This window comes from Drosophila persimilis, unplaced genomic scaffold, assembly GCF_003286085.1.
Source record: "Drosophila persimilis strain 14011-0111.01,24,50 unplaced genomic scaffold, DperRS2 tig00000572-arrow-pilon, whole genome shotgun sequence".
Classification (NCBI taxonomy): domain Eukaryota; kingdom Metazoa; phylum Arthropoda; class Insecta; order Diptera; family Drosophilidae; genus Drosophila; species Drosophila persimilis.
In genome coordinates this window covers 833,230-846,657 of record NW_020825321.1, presented here as the reverse complement: position 1 = coordinate 846,657, position 13,428 = coordinate 833,230, and the positions used below count along the sequence as shown (strand labels likewise).

At 46.2% G+C, this 13,428-nt stretch overlaps 1 protein-coding gene across 2 annotated transcripts in view; it reads right to left on the bottom strand.

The window, feature by feature from the left end:
* Positions 1–5,383: 5,383 nt before the first annotated feature.
* The window catches only part of LOC6603542 (membrane-associated progesterone receptor component 1), a 45,989-nt gene continuing 37,944 nt past the window's right edge, over positions 5,384–13,428 (bottom strand). For both annotated transcript variants that reach the window (XM_026990245.1, XM_026990243.1), the window contains exons 3-4: positions 5,832–5,984; positions 5,384–5,776 (exon numbers count right to left, since the gene is read on the bottom strand). In XM_026990245.1, the coding sequence (XP_026846046.1) occupies positions 5,454–5,776; positions 5,832–5,984 (476 nt within the window). In that variant the 3' untranslated portion in view covers positions 5,384–5,453. The remainder of the gene's footprint in view (positions 5,777–5,831; positions 5,985–13,428) is intronic.

Sequence of the window (13,428 nt, the reverse complement as noted above, 5' to 3'; positions counted from 1 at the left end):
TAATATCTTTGCTTAATCGGTTGCGGGTCACTCATGGTGATTGTGTGCACCGCCACATTAGACACCCCCTCGATCTTGGCAAACGCCTCCAACTCTCGGGCCAAGAAGTCCTCCACTGGCTCTTCCCTCGCCCCCTCATTTCCGTTTGTGCTTTCCGCCACCTCTCGGGCGGCCGTTCTTAGGGGCGTGTCCGTTTTGTTGTCGTACTCCGGTCCTGTCTCTCTAGCTTCGGCCTTCGCCACGGACAGTCTTTCCTCCTGGCCTCCTCGTTCCCGATCTTGGGCAGGGATCACCACCCTGTTTCCTGCACAGGTCACCGCTGCCCCGACCGCGCGGAGGAAATCCCATCCCAACACTAACTCATCGATCACACCCGGCAATACGAGTAGCACCATTGGGATCTCCTTGTTCCCAAAGCCTACCTTCGTTTCGATCTGGTGTGTGATCTCCTGGCTATGGCCATCTGCCAACCTCACCCTTTTCCTTGCCGCCACCTCCCGGCCTTCACCCTTCAGTCGGTCCGCCAGCTCGCGGCTCACGAAACTGCTGGTGGCTCCTGTATCCACCGTGGCTTGCAGCTCCATGCCCGCGACCTCCACTACTGCGGATAACTGCTCCTCCTCGCTGATCAGCCTGCCGACTAGGCTTGAGGGACCGTTTCTTGCGACCCTGGCACGGCCCTCCGCGGCGTGGGTCGCGGGGCGTTTCCCGTCTTCCTGCAGCACTGCCATGCCGAGATGCCCACTTTTCCGCATCTCCAGCAGTAGGTGAGCGGTCGGCCGTTGCACTCCCGGCTCCAATGATCCGCGCTCCCACACCTTCGGCACGCCTGGGCCGGATTCTTGACATATCCATCCTCGATATTGCCGTTGGTCGGTGTCGGCAAGCGGCCATGCGCTCCCCTTTCCTCCCGTGCTGCCTCCTCCAGCGGGCCGTCTTTGCATCGCCGACATGCCGTCGTATCGGCCGGCTTGTGGAAGGGATTCGCTGCCCGGGCTTTCAAGGTTGGATTCTCCCGTTGGAACTCTAGGCGGTCCCTTTCCAGCGCCTCGAACTCGTCTGCCAGTTCCATCATGGTGTCGAGATCCTTGCACCGGTGTGGTCTCATATACGCTCTCAAGTCGGGCATGCTATTCTCCCGAATCAACTCCGTTTGCTCCTCTTGGGGACATTTCAGGGGTCGCATAAGTGTCTGCATCTCTACCATGTATTCTTTGAACGGCTCGCCCCACTTCTGTTTCCGCATCCTCACTTCCTGCAGCAACTTCTCAAAATATCCCCGAGGCAGAAAGTAAGCCTGGAAGCTGGAAGAGAACTCTTTCCACGTTCTCCACTGCCGATTGTTCGCCACGAACCACATCAGCGCCCGTCCTTTTAGCAGCTCCGGCATCGCCCTAGGGATCAGATCCGGATCCAGACCGTACGTCTCGGCGGACCACTCGACCTGCTCCAAGAACTCGAGAGGCTTCGTCGTACCGTCGAACCGGAACGACCACTCTCTCACCTGTTTCGCCACTCTAGCGTAGTCCAGGTGTGCTGGCCGTGTGGTGGCTGGTTCGACTTTCTCCCTTTCGGTTTCTCGGCTTCGATCCCTTCCTGGGTGACGGGGCCTGCTAGGCGTTTCTGTGTGTGAGCGTTCCGGTATTGGCACTGAGAGACTCGCTATCAACTCTCTTTGTATATCGACTAGGGACCTCCACAGCGCAGCCGCGGCTGCGCCGGGTGGGGGCGCCAGGTGCTCGTACGCGGCTTGTTTGTCGTCCGCCCGGGGTGTCGGCGAGGACCTGTCCGCCCGACACTCCCATACCTCTATCAGATCGGCCCACTCTGCCTCATCCTCGTGTTCCCTCATCCATTCCTTAAATGTTCTTCTCATTTCGTCCACGGTGCCCTCCAGCCGCACGCCGAAGGCGTGGCCGCATTGGACAAGCTCCTCCTTTCTCAACCGATGGATCCATTGTCCCTTCCCCATTCTCATGTCTATACTCTCCCTCCCTTTGTCCTATTATTTGTCGTTGTAGGCCCCACGTTGGGCGCCAGTTGTAACGAACCTGCTTTTTGGGCTCGCTTGAGTTTGCTGGGCTTGCTCAGCGGTCGGCAGATTCGCAGCAACGTATTTTTATTGTTGCCCCCAACGACAAATGATAAGACTTTCCTTTTCTTTACTTGAATTTCGCTTTATTCGCAATTCTATTAGGACTTAGGGCTAGGTGTTACAGTTTCTCTTAACTACCGATCTCCACCACGCGGGGGCTCTCGTCGGGTGTGGCAGCGTCGAGGCTATTGATTGGGGCAAGTTGACCTCCGCTATTGCTTTGGTCCGCCACTCGAATCCGCACTCCACGTCTCGCACTCCCCTCCTAGCTTCCGCCGGCGTACGGGGATCTTCACTTAATTTAGACTTACTCTGGGGGGGGCAGGCGGGGCCTGTCTGCCTGCTGCTACACTTCACTACACTTCTTTGTTTCGTACCGAGTATCACTCTTGCGTTTCGACCGGGTCTCAACGTGCGCGCGCGCTTACTTATCCGCGGGAAAAGAGACCCGCTTCGACGCCGCTGCCTCCTTTTATAGCCCCTTGCCAGGCCCCGGCTCGGCGTCGGTAGTTTTCCATCGCCGTCTCCTGGTTTCCACGGCCTTCGTAACGGGGCCTGGCCGGTGGCGTGATCCCATGCCCTTATTTGGTCATGCGCCAGATTATTGCCGGCCCGATCCCGCCGTTTCCTTTGCCTCTCGTGTGTCTCTCTCTCCGAGAGCAGGGCACTTCCCCTCTCGAGGCCCTTGGCCTCTTCGCCGCATCCGGATAACCGTGGGCGTCTGGCTTGACCTTCGCCTTATCCGGCCAGCCGTCAGCTTTTATCCGACTGTGCTCTTGGTCGCACTCGGCCTGTGGGAACCGTGGTTCCTCACAGGACACTGCATTATCCCGGGCGAGGGTAATGCACTGTCGCTTGCCCTGTCCGGGGTAATGCAGTCTCTAGCTAAGGCAATGTTCCATCGTCTTCCCGATCTAAAGTCGGGGGAACTGAAACAAGGCCATGGCTAGGGGTGCCTGGCGGACCTTCGGGCCAAAGATGGAAGTTGAAAAGGAGCAAACACAGGTTGGGATGTCAACCCAAACGTCGCACAGTGGCGAATTCCGCCGTTTCAGCTTGGTAAATTAGAACAAATAAAGATATCTTCATGAAACAGACTGCATTTGAAAGAAAAATCTTTGAAAATTTAATCTGCTTAAGTAAATTATGCTACAGTGTCTAAAAGCTTCACAATAATGGGTTAAAGTTGAACTTTGTTGCCGGTGCATATTTTCCTATGTAAAATGCTCTATTTTATTTATTTTCAACTTAACCCAATTTAAAACAAGAAAACTATTTTTTTACTTTGAAAATGGTTGGTTTTTTTATTACTGTAAAATAATACTCTACTTCCTGTTTAGTGGGAGGAATATCTAATAAACTTATAGTTTCTAAAGCATAACTGCTTGCCAATTTAATTTGTGATCTCACATATCTAATGGATGAAATATATGGATCTGAAAAGGCTGCCAACATGTTGTTTTGCTTAATTCGTGGTGTCTTGCACGTATTCATATTACTGTATTTTTTGTAAACTTTGTTTCTCGGGCTTGTTCAGACATCTCTCCAAATGGTAGGCTCTGCTGTTCAATTTAAATTTGATAATGTGTAAGAATTTTATGAAGCGTGGGAGTTAGCTTCTTTTCAGGATATTTTTCCAGTAACAGCTCTGCAGTCTTCGAGGCATATTCACCAAGCTTGCGGGTATTTATTTTTTCTTTGCTGCGTAAAATATTCAAAATGACACCCAATCTTTTGATAATATCAATATCCACCCCAGTTATTTCTGCAGTAATTTCGTTTTTCTCTAAGAATATCCGAGATGAGTTGCCATCGTTTGTGTTTCCAAATCCGTGTTTAGGGCAGTCCACCCTTAGTAATAGTTTGTCTACAAATTTTTCTTGAATAATTTAGTTCCTAGTCTTTTGTCTTTCCTTGGCTGGCGTGCTGTTGTCAAAAGATTCTCCCCCTCGCGGAATGGTATATGAAAGTTTTAAGATGAACTAAATCCATCCAGGTAAAGGTAGAAATACTTGCCTGCCTATTCATTCATAACCAACAACATAATAAAGGTAGCGCGAAATGGAAAGTTATTCTAATATTGCAAATTATTCTAATCCGAGATTTTTTTATACATGTTTTTTGAACTATTTATTACCTAAGTCTAAAAGCTCTTTCTGCGCTTTGGAGCCGTTTGTCTTCTATACCGATTTACCTGGTACAGCCTCGCACGAAAAATGGTCAAAATAAGATTTTGTATGGGATTTAAGAGCTGTGATAGCCGTTTTTACGAATTTTTTGAAAGTTTGATTTTTAAAAGCTCTGCGTGTATTTATTGTATCGAAAGCGCTAAAAAAAATCTGCGACTTTTGCCACCTCTTTTCGTCAAAACCTCAAAGTAGCTGCCCAACATAATGTGATCTAATTTGAACGGCAGTCTTACTTCAAACCAAAAAGTTCAACGCTGACTCAGCAGTAGACGGACTACAGTTTCATTTGCTCCTACTGACTCAAATAATAATCCGATCTGATCCATTTTCAGCAATCTGCTAAACATTGTCATTCCCTATGATGCTGAGTAGTTTTCTTGTATCTTTAAAATTTTGGATGTCAAAGGTTTTTGTCCTTTTTGGGGGCGGAAATGGGCGTGAAGCAAACTTGATGCAGTGTGATATCACAGGAGCGTACACACAAAATTGGGTCTCTATGTCTCTGAGAACTAGGTGTGAAACAAGACGAACGGCCAGAGATTTATTGGTTATTGCAGTATCTGTCTATCTGTGTTACCCGACGATTCTCTTCGCACATGGGCAGAAGCCAATCAAGATTTAATGCCATAGAAAATTTTATATTTTAAAGCAAACTGTTCACAAATTCCTCTGTTGACATAACTATATTTTTGATACATTAAACATATTAAGTGTGTTATTAAATTTTACTTTTATTGCAGATAATGTTAAACTTGTATACATAGATTCCCACCAAAAATGTTTATATCTTTTATATAAATACATACATATGCAATATTTATATACAATTTTTCATTTGTATGATATTAAATGATTTCTCCCATGACCATTTATTCAATATTTTTTAATCTTTATGTTAGTCATGATCAATTTTTGTTGTTATTTTCCCATTGAACAAAATCATATAACGTAAGTAAATTTTTAACAAAAATATGAGTGTGTCTACCTTCATAGTTCACACCGCTCCGTTTTAGTGATCTCATTCAGTTTTTTCATAATGCAAAATATAATTGTTTTAAACTTAAAAAAAAAATAATAATAATTTTAAAGACAAAATTGCTGAATGATTCTCAGGTTCCGATTGTGTATTGAAGCTACAAACAGTTCTTGAATTTTGAGCCTTTCCCTTGCTAAAAATCGGTTATGGGTAATTCACCTAATGAACTGTTTTCGGTGGAAGGTGTGGAAAGTGAAATGTTACTTCCAGCAATTTGATCTTCTTTGAAGTTGTGATCATCTACCGCACTGATCTTTTTAGCATATATCTCCGTTTCCGATGTAACATTTTTAGACTGGCGATCCCGCAAGACATCTTTTTGTTCGCTTAATACATTAACTGATTGAGCAACAACAGTTCCATCATTGTTAATAATATTTTCATCGTCCTCGTCATCTTCATAGTTAGTAGGCTCCTCTCCCGTACGTAACAGCTTGCCAACAAGCTCATATTTCTCTAAAAATAAAAAGATAATCTTAAAAGTTGACAATCGAATTTGTTCCGTGATTACCTTTAAACTGCATTTCCCATTCTCGCACTGAGTCCATTTCTACTGCACTCAGGTCGCTTAAGTCATCAAAGTCATCTTTATCATTCGAAACCACGCTAAATGTTGCCAAATTTCGTGAAGCGTCTCTTCCAGCGAACGTAGCATAGGGTCCTCCTGAAATTAGAAACCCCCAACTTTTCGTTAACAGAAATTTTGAAAAACCTTCTTTAATTAAGAGAGAAAAACTTGACTGACTTGTTTACGTTATAAATTACAGAAGACCAAGGCGCAACAGTTCCCAAACACACAAAAATTAAAACCACATTATGTTAGGTTTGTAGGGCTTCTCGACCGATGCCGAGGTCACTAGGGGGCAGAGCTGCCCATTGCCCAAGGTGTCCCCAGACTAAGCAGGGTACATGAGTAGTATGACCCCAAATCTGTCCAGGTTCCGGTAGAATATATATAAAAATATATATAAAAATATCCCTCAGAGTATCTAACTGGTTGAAAAAAATGTTGGTACTTCCAGATTTTTTTCAAATGATTGGATTTACATAACCTTTTTATACCCGATACTCAAAATGAGTATTGGGGTATATTAGATTTGTGGTAAAAGTGTATGTGTGTAACGTCCAGAAGGAATCGTTTCCGACCCCATAAAGTATATATATTCTTGATCAGCATCAATAGCCGAGTCGATTGAGCCCTGTCTGTCTGTCCGTCTGTCCGTCCGTCCGTCTGTCCGTCTGTCCGTCCCCTTCAGCGCCTAATGCTCAAAGACTATAAGAGCTAGAGCAACGATGTTTTGGATCCAGACTTCTGTGATATGTCACTGCTCCAAAAATATTTCAAAACTTTGCCCCGCCCACTTCCGCCCCCACAAAGGGCGAAAATCTGTGGCATCCACAATTTCGACGATACGAGAAAACTAAAAACGCAGAATCGTAGAAGATGACTTTATCTTCTAGAGTGCAACATCTGAACCAGATCGTATAATTATTACAGCCAGAATCACGAAAACAATTTCACTCTTTCTCGCTCTGTCTCACTCTAACACACAGGTTTCATGGTCGGTTTTGCCACTTGCAAAATATGAGTTCAAGGATCTCAGAACCTATAAAAGCCAGAGCAACCAAATTTGGTATCCACACTCCTGTGATATCGGACCTTGACCGTTTCCTGTCCAAATTTCGCCACACCCCCTTCCGCCCCCGCAAAGGACGAAAATCTGAGGCAACCACAAATCTCAGAGACTATTAAGGCTAGAGTAACCAAATTTGGTGCACACACTCCTTTAAGATGTCACTATAAAACGTATATCTCAGAATTTCGCCATTTAAGTCTGGATTTAAGTCTGGACTCATTGAAGCCCACTTAATCAACGGTTTATTATGGGTCTCAAATTGAGGCCCGGGAAGCATGAATTAGCGCATTATCCTGCTGATCCATTGATCACCATAGAAATGCTAAGCAAATGAAAAAGGTTCACTATCTACCAATTCTTGTTATGCTTTAGCATTCATCCGGCTGGATATAAAACACATTGGAGACTTTCCTTTAGCACTAAAGGCAGCCCATATCATAAGCGATTTATCACCATGGTTTGGCTTGTAGCAAGTTGCCCGTGTATGACGCGGGTCTCACCAATATTTATGATGGACATCTGAGCCGTCTAAATTACATTTTTTTTCATCACTTAAAATTCAATTTTCTAATTCGTGGTGCCAGAACTCATGTTTTCAAAAAGGACATGCGCGCATCATTATAACATTTAGTTAAGCGGACTTTGCCAACTTTCTTTTGATATGTGAGGTTAAAATTTTCTTTCAAAATTTGGCTCACACGTTGCCTGGGGATTGTTAACCCGAGTTCTGCCTTGATTTTGTTTAGCTCATTAAATATTCAGTAGCAAACTGCCGCAAGTGCGGTTGTGTCAATTTTATTATGGTTGACACTGGGCCAAGTCGACGATTTACGCGGTAACCGTCCGGATCTATAAAAAGTTTTAAAATAGTATTTCGATGTCAATTCATTAGCGAAGCTATTCGACCAGTTTTTATGCCAGCTAATTTCATTCTCTTGAGCCTTCCCTGTTCTTCCTCAGAAAATTCTTTACCATGTGGCATTTTTAACTAAAAAGCAATTATTTTTTTTAATTTGTATTGGTTTGAAACATTAATGAGTGCTTACGTACTAAATCAGTCCGCTTGTCAGTTTTACTGATTTTACTGCACATATACATATGTATCTGTTTTCTACGTAGAGCGTGACTTTGATCTCTTATCTAAGCTAATGGTACCACAAATGTGGTTTAAAGAACACGATTTTTAGTAACTGAGCACTGAGATAATGAGAGATAATGAGAAAATAACTATTAGTAAACTAAAATGAAAATTTTCTTTTTAATTGCATAATTTGGAAAAAATATTGTTTTCTTACTACATAACCTCCTACAAGCAGATCACAATTAAATATCAATTTTTCGGCCCTCAAAGAACTGCTTTGTCCCTTTGGATACGTGGATACGTATTCAGTCGTCCTTCAAGTATGCTTTGCTATGTGTATTAATACATCATCCATAAGACTTATGTACATCTGAGAAGTCATTCGAAATGATACAAGCCATCCAGGCGATCTTCCGCGGTGCCCAAATGCAGTCTATACTATATACTATAAGCAGGCCGCCTCCGAAATTGAGCGTATACCAAGACTTTCGTTCACGGCGTAAATCTAGCCAGTAAATAAGTTTTCCGTCAAGACCCACCAAGCTGATTATTTTGTCGCTGAAAGTTACGTTTTTTCAATCAATTGTACGAATATCACATTCTGCAAATTACATACGAGCCGTTTTATGCCTTGGCAGAAACATAGGTTACCATGCTTAATATTAATATTAATTAATAATAATAATTATTAATGAGCTCAAAATAAATATAAACATATTTGCTGATGTTTTCATTATATATTTATAAAATAAAAAATGTATTTTCATATTTTTTGTTTTCAATTTTCGTATGTCGTTGGCTTGCAAAAACCTTCTAGCTGAACCCTCCACGAGGGTGTCGGCTGGGCAATGGACACTGCATTATCCCGGGCGAGGATAATGCACTGTCGCTTGCCGTGCCCGAGGTAATACAGTGTCTAGCTAGGGCTATGTTCCATCGTCTTCCCGATCTAAAGTCGGGGGAACTGAACCAAGGCCATGGCTAGAGGTGCCTGGCGGCCAGGCATAAAACGCTAGGGGGTGGTCCCCCCGAAAAACATTAATGGACCTTCGGGCCAAATATGGAGGCTGATAAGGAGCAAGCACGGGTTGGGATGTCAACCCAACAATGACTGCTACCACCGGCGGGAACGGGGAGGAGCAATCCTCTCTACGTGTCGCCAGCGTGTGTTGGCCACCAATAGGCAACGCTCGATCGAGAGTGCTGCCAAAGACACTCCGGCGAGCAAGCGGCAACGCAGGCGCAAGGTCGCCACCCCCCAGCCGAAGACGAGGAAGCCGAGACAGAAGGCCATGAGCGAGGTGTCCAAGAGACATTTCATTGTGGTCCTGATCGACCGCAGCGACGAGAACGGGAAGATGACGGCGGCGCAGTGGAAGTTAGTCCAAGCGCAGCTCGTCGAGACACTATTCTCGCGAATGGAGGAGGACCCCAGCGCTCCCATGCCCACGTTCGATGGAGCGGGATGGCTGAACGGGGTCAAAATCCTCAAATGTAATGACGACCCAACGCGGCAGTGGCTGGTGCAGAAGGTGCCCCTACTGGAAGCTCTGTGGGAGGGGGCCAAGCTGGAGGTGGTAGACAGGGAGCTGATCCCGTCCATACCAAAGGCGAAGGTACTCTTCCCTATTGATGTCCAGGGGTAGCGAGCACTGAAGCTGCTGCAGAGGCAAAATCCGGACGTGCCAACGGCTGACTGGAAGGTTCTGCACGCCGGTAGCCCACTACCCAACGAGGGGGCCAGCACGTGATCCTCCAGATCAGCAAGGAGGTGGAGGACATCTTGTATCCCAAGTTCGGGAAGATGGCGTGGGGCGTAGGTAGCGTATACCTACGGCTGAAAAAGCGCCACCCCGAGGACAAAGATGCGCACACCCTCCAGGCAGGCGAGGCCGAGAAGGACCTTGGTCTGTAGACCATAGTGGAGGCCGCCCAGGGTCTTGCGCTGGACGACTCGGAGGAGGAGGAGGACGGTGACCTGACAATCATAGTCAACCCGTCGTGCGAGGTTGAGTTAGCCACCCATGACACTAAGGGTGCTGCAACTCAATCTTCATAAAAGCAAGGTAGCGTCGGCAGAGCTCCTCATTGCCATGGAGCAAGGGCCCGCCGACATAGCTTTAGTCCAGGAGCCGTGGATTGCGTCAGGTAACTCTGTGGCCGGACTAAAGTCCTCAAATTACAACTTTCTCTACGCAACATCGGTAAGCAGGAACAGAACCGCCGTACTCGTACGGAAGGGAATCCATGCTCATCTTATGTCTCATTACAGCACGGATGACCTGACAGTGGTGATGCTGGAGAGCGAGGAAAAGCGCCTAATGCCAGGTTCCTGCTACATGGCACACGACAGGCCCGCCCCCCCGGAAGAACTTAGGAGTCTGGTAACAGAAGCCGGCTCCAAAAATCTCCAACTCCTCATCGGAGCAGACGCCAACGCCCATCACAATGTGTGGGGAAGCCCCGACATAAACTATAGAGGTGAGTCCCTCCTAGACTTTATCTTATCCACTAACTTAGACGTAGCAAACGTGGGGGAGGAACACACCTTCGTGGGTCCCACCTCGTCAAACGTGCTAGACCTAACTCTTGTCACGGGAAAGAGTACTTTGGTATCTGACTGGAGAGTCCTCGAAAGACCATCCTTCTCAGACCATAAGTACATTCAGTTCAAGTGCGAATTCAAACACTCTTCGAAGATAACAGTCTATAGAAACCCCCGGAACACAAACTGGGCAAAGTTTAAAAAGACAGTTACTTCGAAGCTCGCGAATCCGGGCTCAATGAAATCCGCGGAGGATATAGAGAAGTCCCTAAAGACCCTATCCAACGAGTTACTGAACGCCTACCATGCATCGTGCAAACCCTCGAGAACGAAGAGGAGATCCAAGCCACTCTGGTGGAACCGAGATCTCTCTCTCCAAAGGAACAACCTCAAGGAATTCTTCAAGATCACCAAACAAGCGAACGAATTGATTGTCAATGAGGAATATAAAATCCTACTTAGGAGCTACAAGAAGGAAATACGTAAGGCACAAAGGAACTCGTGGAGAAACTTCTGCTCCGACATCGAGAAGGTGCCCGAAGCCGCTAGGCTCCGGAAGCTGCTTTCAAAGCAGCCCACAGTACGGAGCCAACTAAAACTAGACAACGGACAGTGGACAGAGGGCAGTAATGAAGCCCTAACAGCACTAATGGAGGCGCACTTCCCTGGATGTACCGAGGTCACTGACGCCAAGGAGCATCAGGACCTAGCAACCGAGGAACAGCACCCCGCAATAGGTCTGTTAACCACTAAGAGAATCCACTGGGCCATAGACTCCTTTGCGGGTATAAACACACCAGGACTGGACGGGATATTCCCACCCATGATTCAATTGAACAAAGAGGTTATTACCCCATGGCTCTTCGCAATATACTCAGCATGCCTAAGTACGAGCTATATCCCCATCCAATGGAGAACCTCGAGAGTTGTCTTCCTCCCTAAGGCAGGAAAGTGCAGCCACGTGAGTCCCAAGGATTACAGACCGATAAGCCTTACCTCCTTTATACTAAAAACACTAGAAAAGCTGTTCGATTTGCACATCAGGAATGAGGTAGGCGGACTGATGTCAACAAACCAACACGCCTACACTAAAGGGAAATCAGTGGAGACGGCACTACACTCGCTAGTAGCCACCATCGAGAGCGCCCTTCACAACAAAAAGTATGCTTTGGGAGCATTTGTGGACATCTCAGGAGCATTCAACAACGTGGCCACAACCGCAATAACAAGTCGCCTAGAAGCGAATAACATACACCCTGCAATCAACGTCTGGATCAAAAACCTCCTAAGTTGCAGACGGGTGCAATCGGAGTGGGGCACTGCTTCCATGGTAAAGGGGGCACACAGAGGCACACCTCAGGGTGGAGTCCTGTCGCCACTACTGTGGAATCTGGTGGTCGACGACCTCATCAAGAGATTTGAAAGGAAGGCCCCAAAGATAACAGCTTATGCAGATGACATAAGCATACTTATTACGGGTGTATGTCCATCGACCCTCAGCTCCTTAATGGAACGTACACTCAGGGAGATACGTGAGTGGGCGGAAGAGGTAGGACTCAGTATCAACGCGGACAAGACGGACCTCATCCTCTTTACCAAGAGGTACAAGGTACCGATATGGACCCCCCCGAAAATTGACCAAACTAGGCTGACCCCAAAATCACAGGTGAAATACCTAGGCACAGTACTGGACAGCAAGCTGGCATGGAGGCCCAATGTAGTGGAAAGGGTGAAGAAGGCTACCATTGCGCTTTATGCATCCAAGAAGATGCTCAGCAGCACATGGGGCCTGTCACCTGCTCTAATTCACTGGATCTACATCTCGGTGGTGCGACTAACTCTGCTGTATGGAGCCTTAGTGTGGTGGCAGGCTACTGAAAAGAAGACATACCATAAGCTTATGGAGAAGACTCAGCGACAGGCTCTGCTCTGTATTACAGGGGCGTTGAGGTCAACCCCAACAAAAGCACTCGAAACCATACTCGGAATCGACCCCCTGGACATTCACGCTCGCCTGATTGCGGGAAAGGCAGCACAACGCCTCATAGCATCAGGAAATCTATCGCCACAAGGATACGGGCATTGTTCAATCGGCAGGAAAATGACCAGATCAACTGATTACATGACCCCCCAAACTTGCCTTGACGTCAAAACAACCACATCTTTGGGACCTGACCTAACCTAACCTAACCTCCTCTGTCTTTTTTGTGTATGTGCGTGGACGTTTGCATACGGATATTCATCAGTAAGAATAGCAATTTGTTAAATTTATGTGTTATAGAGTAGAGATCAGCGCGCCGATACGTAATTGACTCTTATAGAGAAAATAGCAGACAAAGCCAATTTCATTTATTTGCCTCGCATTCGAGTACGAGCCAAATATAAGATATTCCATTCATCCGAAGGTGCTATGGACTACGAATGTTGCGTGACCTTCCATCCATGTCGGCGATTATTAGTTATTGATTTTAATTATGAAGTGTAGTGTAAGTTAGGCTAGGGCCAAGCGGGAGCGCAATAAAAGCTCGCTCTTTCGCTCTTGGCGAATTCGCCCCGCTTTGCCACCGTAGGTTAGCTAGAGTAAGAGATTTGAATTGTGAAGGAAATATAGTTGTTCGCTAACATTGAAATAGATCGAGCGTATCAATTTTTCGCCCCGCCGAATAAATAATTTAAATTACAGCCACCCAAAGTTTTCAGTTAATTCATTAGAAAAACTCTTCTAATTTTGCATGCCGCCCCGGGTGGACTGTAAAGTTAATTATAGGCAACAACAATAAGTGACAGTGACACAAGAAATTGCAGCATATGAAAACATATTCGTTGCCCGCGTCGTGGTGTGTGT